This window comes from Tarenaya hassleriana, unplaced genomic scaffold, assembly GCF_000463585.1.
Source record: "Tarenaya hassleriana unplaced genomic scaffold, ASM46358v1 Cleome501, whole genome shotgun sequence".
NCBI lineage: Eukaryota > Viridiplantae > Streptophyta > Magnoliopsida > Brassicales > Cleomaceae > Tarenaya > Tarenaya hassleriana.
The window spans coordinates 1-6,800 of NW_010967719.1; the positions used below are offsets into that span (position 1 = coordinate 1).

The 6,800-nt window shown below is 47.4% G+C and overlaps 2 protein-coding genes across 2 annotated transcripts; both read right to left on the reverse strand.

Annotated features, from left to right (window-relative positions):
* Positions 1-2,448: 2,448 nt before the first annotated feature.
* On the reverse strand, positions 2,449-4,313 carry LOC104827526. Its single transcript, XM_010560703.1, has 4 exons — positions 3,980-4,313; positions 3,272-3,431; positions 2,959-3,211; positions 2,449-2,874 (listed from the first exon to the last, which is right to left on the reverse strand). The coding sequence occupies exons 1-4, from the start codon at positions 4,311-4,313 to the stop codon at positions 2,449-2,451; spliced, it is 1,173 nt and encodes a 390-aa protein (XP_010559005.1).
* A 98-nt stretch (positions 4,314-4,411) lies between these two features.
* On the reverse strand, positions 4,412-5,943 carry LOC104827527. Its single transcript, XM_010560704.1, has 2 exons — positions 4,809-5,943; positions 4,412-4,716 (listed from the first exon to the last, which is right to left on the reverse strand). Exons 1-2 carry the CDS (start codon positions 5,941-5,943, stop codon positions 4,412-4,414), a joined length of 1,440 nt encoding a protein of 479 aa, XP_010559006.1.
* Positions 5,944-6,800: the final 857 nt, after the last annotated feature.

Sequence of the window (6,800 nt, forward strand, 5' to 3'; positions counted from 1 at the left end):
CCATAGTGAATGAATGCATGTAACTTGATCAAGATATGGGATATGGTTGATTGAGTGGGAGCTTCGAGATTGGGATTACATAATCAAATAGATGGTCTATTCGGATTATGTTAATCGTTGCACAGAAACCGGTTAGATCTAGTAGCTCTATGAGTAAAGCACTTGTCAAGGCCTCGATCGTACGTGTCATGGGCCATGCCAAAGCTGGGTGTGCCGTGCTATCTTGGTGAAACAAGATGGAGAAATGGTGGTTCTCATAGCTTGAAAGTAGATGCTTGATCTAGGTGTGGTTTCGAAAATCCCTTATTTATGTAATGTTAAGCGTGTACCTCCCATTACTAGAGCGCCTGTCAAGGCATCGACCATCTGTAACACGGGTCATGCCAAAGTTGAGCGTGCCGGATTATCTTTGTGAGGTAGGGTGGGAAATCGTGGTTCCCACAGCTTGAACATGGTTTACCTTAGGTTAAGTTGTCAAGTTTGATTTGAGACTTAATGGTACAGATGAGACGAGTATGTAATGATATTTGATATCATAGTCTCATAAAGGATCTAAGAGTCATATTGGATATGATTGACATTAGATGTCTACCTAAATAGCATAAGGCTGAGTGTAACAATTCATTCTTATGTGAAATACGGATCTTAGTCCCATATAGAAAATTATTGTAGGGTTAGTTTTCTTTATGGGAATATAACTTGTGTTTGCATCTATGTTGTCATTGATTGATGATGGACTAGCTGTTGATGATGCGATCTATCCTTGAGAAGGATAAGTTGACCGGGATGAACTTCTTGGACTGGTATCGTAACTTGAGAATAGTTCTCAAGCATGATAAGAAGTCATACGTCCTGAAAGGGACTCTACCACCAGAGCCTGCGACCAATGCCACGAGAGCCGTCAGGGATGCTTGGTTGAAGCATCAGACTGACGACAATGAGATCTCCTGTCTCATGTTGGGAAGCATGGCCCCGAATCTGCAGAGGCAGTTTGAGGGGAAGAGTATGTTTGATATGATCAATCAGCTCAAGACCATGTTTGAGGAGCTAGTGCGTACTGAAAAGTACAAGACGCTGAAAGCTCTGGTGAAGACGTCTCCAATCTCTGTCCAACACAAAGGCGTCTTGCACGATCTCCCATATAATGCCTCATACGGTGATACTCCGATACTCGCATGGTGACTGTTGTTGCACGCAAACTCGCACAACGTCATGTACTGATCCCACGGAGCTCTCCATTCCAATACACATGCGGGAAGCATATCCTCCAATGTCTGTATCGTCCTTTTCGACTGTCCATCTGTCTGGAGGTGATATCATGTACTCATCTTCAGCTTCGTCCCCAACGCATTCTGTATTGCCTTCCATATACGCGATGTAAATCGAGCATCTCGATCCGAGATGATCTCGCTCGGTACCCCATCTCACAATCTCGTCGACGTAGATCTGCGCCAACTGCTCGATCGAATATTCCTGTCGTATAGGGAGAAAATGAGCAGATTTGGTTAGTCGATCTACGACTACCCAAATGGCGTTCTTCTTCCTCGGTGTAAGTGGTAACCCGGCCACAAAGTCCATGGCGATCGAATCCCACTTCCATTGCGGTATTTCCAACGGCTGCAATTTTCCTCCCGACATCTGTCGTTATGCCTTCACCTGTTGGCAAGTGAGACATCTAGCTACATAGTCAGCGACGTCTCTCTTAATCCTTGGCCAGTGCACCATCGGCGTAGACTCTGATACATCTTACTTGTCCCTGGATGTATCGCTAGCCTCGTCTCATGTGCCTCGGCTAATATTTCCTGTCTCAACGCAGGGTCATCTGGCACACATAACAAGTTTCCCAAACGCAATGCTCCTTTCTCGTCAATGCGGTAGTCTTTTGGGCTATACTCCTCGATACAATCGCAGTACCGCGATAGTAAGGGATCACTAGGTTGTCCCATGATCACTCGTTCCACCAACGTCGGAGTTGGTTCCTCCCGCTCCAACGTCAAATGCCCCAACATCCCAGTCAGCTCTACGACATTGCTGCGAGATGAAGTCACTGTAACAACCCGCGACCGCTACGAATTGTCGAACCTGCCCTCACACAGCAACCCGATACCTTTCAGCGTGTTTTGTCCTCACTCGCACGCATACCGAGACACTTCCCAGTAGGTCACCCATCCTTAGATTGCTCCAGAGTCAGCACGCTTAACTTTGGAGTTCTCTCGGGATAGTCAACCAAAAAGGTAGGTGCACCTTGTTGCTATGAGTAGCTCAACTAATTCTTTTATGTTATCTTAGACCGTATAGTCCCATACCTATACAGCCCTCGGATCTCTCTCATTCCGGTGTGTTCGATTCATCCCTGTACCCCCTACCCAGAAGCTCGTCAGGAGCCGCCCCTTGTCCGTGCCTCTGCACCGGCGATCATTTCCCGCCCTCCTACGGTACTCTGGGTTGTCACACGTACCAAAAAGATGTGGGTAATGGTCGCGTATCTCCTGCTCTGGCTCCCATGTCATGTCCGAGACTCCCTGGCTTCTCCAGACGACTTTGACCAAAGGAATCTTCTTGTTCCGCAATCTGAAGTGGTTGATCGAGGATTCTGACATCACTGGTTAACTCAATCTCTTGTGGTCGTAATACATGCGAAGGATCCGCGATGTACTTCCGTAACATGGATACGTGGAATACATCGTGAATGTGGCCGAGTTCTGGGGGTAACTCCAATCGATATGCTACGACTCCAACCTTCGCAATCACAGGATATGGTCCAACGTAGCGCGACTTGAGCTTCCTTGTCTTCCCAAACCGTGTATGCCCTCTAATCGCATGCACTCGGAGAAATACAAGATCGCCCACCTCTACTGTAAAGTCTCTCCTCCTCTGATCCGCATAAGACTTCTCACTGTATGGATAGCAGCCAAGACCCTTTTCGACTGAGTGCATCTGCTACCACGTTAGCCTTACCGAGAGGTATGCTATCTCCAGGTCGTAGTCTGCGATCAACTCTAACCATCGTCGTTTTCTTAGGTTTAGATCCTTCTGGGATATCACGTAGGTCAAGCTCTTATGATCCGTGTTGAGCTTAATCTTCTCACCATACAGATACGACCTCCAAATTTTTAGTGCATGAATTACCGCTGCTAGTTCCATACCGTGCGTTGGGTAGTTCTCCTCATATTTCTTCAGTTGCCTCGATGCGTAGGCGATCATGTCCCTCCTGCATCAACACACAGCCGAGTCCCTGCTTGGATGCATCGGTGTAAATTTCATATAGTACGCCTGGTCTGCTAGAATAGGTGTTGAGGTCAAACATTGCTTCAATTCTCGGAAACTAGCATCACATTCAGCAATCCACTCAAACTTGACATTCTTCCCTGTCAGCTTCGTCATAGGTCGGGCTATCTTGGCAAAATCCTCCACAAATCTTCTGTAATAACCTGCAAGCCCGAGAAAACTCCTAACTTCCATAGCAAAAGTCGGGGTTTCCAATCTATAACTATCTCAATTTTAGCCGGGTCCACCTGGATTCCCTGGGCTTATACAACATGACCCAAGAAACCAATCTCCTGTAACCAGAAACTGCACTTGCTGAACTTTGCGTATAGACGGTGTTTTCTAAATTTTACAAAATCCTCCTTAGATGCTCCTCGTGCATCTGTGGTCCGACGAATAGATGAGAAGGTCATTAATGAAGATGATGACGAACTCGTCTAAGTAGTCCATAAACACGCGGTTCATCAACTGCCTGATGCATTCGTGAGTCCAAAGGGCATGACTACGAATTCAAAATGTCCATATCGGGTTCGAATCGTCGTTTTCTGTATGTCCTCCTCCTTGACCCGAATTTGATGATATCTCGATCGTAAGTTGATCTTCGAGAACTACTTGGCCCCCTGCAGTTGGTCCAGTAACTCATCAATCCTCGGCAGCGGATACCGATTCTTGATTGTCACTTGGTTGAGCCTGCGGTAATCAATACACAGACGCATAGTCCCGTCCTTCTTTTTCACAAAGAGTACCGGTGCTCCCCACGGTGAAACGCTTGGGCGTATAAACCCGTTCTCCACTAACTCGTTCAGTTGCTTCTTCAGCTCAGCCATCTCTGTCGGTGCCATCCGGTATGGAGTCTTAGTGATCGGCTCTGTGCCCGGTAGCACATCAATGCTGAAATCCACTTTCCTGCTTGGAGGTATTCCCGGTAAATCATCCGAAAATACATCTGAAAATTCCCGAGCAACAGGTATATCTTCCAATCTACTCTCCGGTTCTTTAGTAGTCGTGATAACCACTAGGAACGCATCGCTGCCCTTCCTAATCATCTTTTCGGCTTTCAGCGCCGAGATAATTGGGTCCGTCGATGGTGCCCCCTCCCTCTAAACTCAAATCCTCCTGAATCTTCTTGAAACAAGATCGTCCTCTAGGGATAGTCGATATAAGCCTGATATTTCGTCAACCAGTCCATGCCCAATATGAGGTCATAGACTCCTATGGGCACCACAATAAGTTCTGCTGTCATTTTTCGGCTGCAAATGTCAAGGGGTACGCCACACGAGGTCCCTTGAACTGTAAGGGTTTCCCCTTCCGGTGTACGCACTGTAAAATTACTCATCGGATCGACCTCTCCTGTACCGATTCTCTCCACTATGTCCGCACTCACAAAACTGTGAGTCGCCCCAATGTCAAACAATGTATAACAAGACACCCCGTATAAGCGAAGGGTACCTGCGATGTTTCTTTGTTACCTTTGCACTAAAACAAACAATGGGTTACCACGATTCAACAATAATACGATAACCGTATAGATAGGAGAGTACATGTGATCGCATCTGCCTCGACTCCGTCGAGATGAACCTCCTCCTCATGAATCTCTTGTTCCGCCTGTAGAGCATAAACCCTCGGGACCACTCCAACTCCAGCCGCAGGTGTCGGTGGAGGTGGTGGTCTAGCCGCTTGCGCTTGCGACTCTGCGGGTCTCACCGTACAATATGCCGCATAGTGTCCTGGCTGCTGGCATCGATAGCAAACAAGTGGTCCTCGACAAGGTGGCGGAGGTGGTGCCTGGGTGGCTAGCGCCTTACCCTTGTCTTGTATTCGGCTGCTCTGGCCAGTCTGACCGGTCTTCCCTGACAGACGCGTATAGGGGTGGCGTCTGGGAGGACTACGGTCACGGGCCCTGCTGGCTCTCTCATCATTCTCCGCTTCCTCTGCCTTCTCCAGCTGATCAATGCAATGGCTCAGAGTTCGGAACTCGTGGAGTGTGACTCTCCAGCGGAGTGAGGGTCGCAGTCCCACGACGAACTTATTGATCTTCTGGCTTTCCCGGGGCACCAGATGCACCGAATAATTAAGCATACGTACGAATTCACCTTCATACTCCCTCACAGTCATGTTCCCTTGTTGCAGGTTTAAGAACTCAGAGAGGCGGCGTTCTTGATTCTGTCGGCGGTAGTACTTTCTCTCAAATTCTTCCTTGAATTCCTCACAGGTGAACTGATGTCCATCCGGCATCTCATGTATCACCTTCGCCCACCAATGTCGAGCTTGTCCGGACAAGTGATGGCTCGCTAGTAGTGCTCGATAATGTAGGGGGCACTGAACATATTCCAGGTCCCGTGTGATGCATGTCATCCATTCTTCTGCAACCTCGGGATCCAACGATCCCTCAAACCTTGGAGTATGCATGACCCGGAACTCCTGAACAATCGGTAGGTAGTCTCCTGCCGCTGTCGGTGCAGGTGGCGGCGGAGGTAGGTCCTCTTCCCCCGGTTCCGGACCTCGCGCTGGGGGTGGAGGTGGGAGATGTGCAATCAAGGTTTGTATCATGGTCTCCTGGAATGTATGGAATTCATTCCGTATCTCCTCCTGAAATTCTCTAAACTCCGCAGTTTGGGGAACATGATTGGGGACATTGTTGTCTCCCATCATAGACTGAGCACGTCGTGGCACCATTTCACTGCACCACGGTTAAGATAGCATTAGCGGTGACATCAGACAACACATCATATGTACGGTCCTTTGCAAACAATTTTTTCTTGGGACATGGCTTTTGAAAACATTTTCATTGTAAAAACCTTGAGGTAGTGAGGTGTTCTTTCTCATGGAAGGAACGTTGCTCTGATAACAAAAGTTATGATACCCGTATCTTGATTCCCGTCACATGATGCGCCACATGGACTAAAAGAAATAAAATATTACGAAAACAAAGTACAAAAATTTTAAAATCGTTTTAATATTAAACACGCAGAGGAATTAAACAATAGTTAAGTCTTAAAACACACATGTCCGAATACTAAGGGTGCAACCGTACAAACATAGGAACCGTGTTCCATAGTTCAAAACATATAAGAAAACCTCATACACGATGTTGTCTCCTCGAAGTCTTCGTCACCTAAAACGTGGTACTCATGCTCCTCGTAATCTGAAAAAGGTGAAACCACGAGGACTAAGCACAACTGTTTAGTGAATGACCCGGGTTGAATCCGGTAAACTCGTTCTCAGCGAGAACGGTGTTAAAACGATAAAACATAAAATATAATATTCAACATTAAACATATATTCATATCACATCAGAACATAATCATATTCATTCCCGTATGGCTTCACGCCATAGGGTTAGCCGTGAACCCTGGTCACATCTCATGACCAGGAGCGCCTCACACGCCCGTCACATCGCATGAGGTTGGCTGTCGCATCGCACGACGATCAAGTATGTATGGCATCGCACCATAGAGTCAGCCGTAAACCCTAGTCACATCGCATGACTAGTAGCGCCTCTCACGCCCGTCACATCTCATGACGTTGGCCGT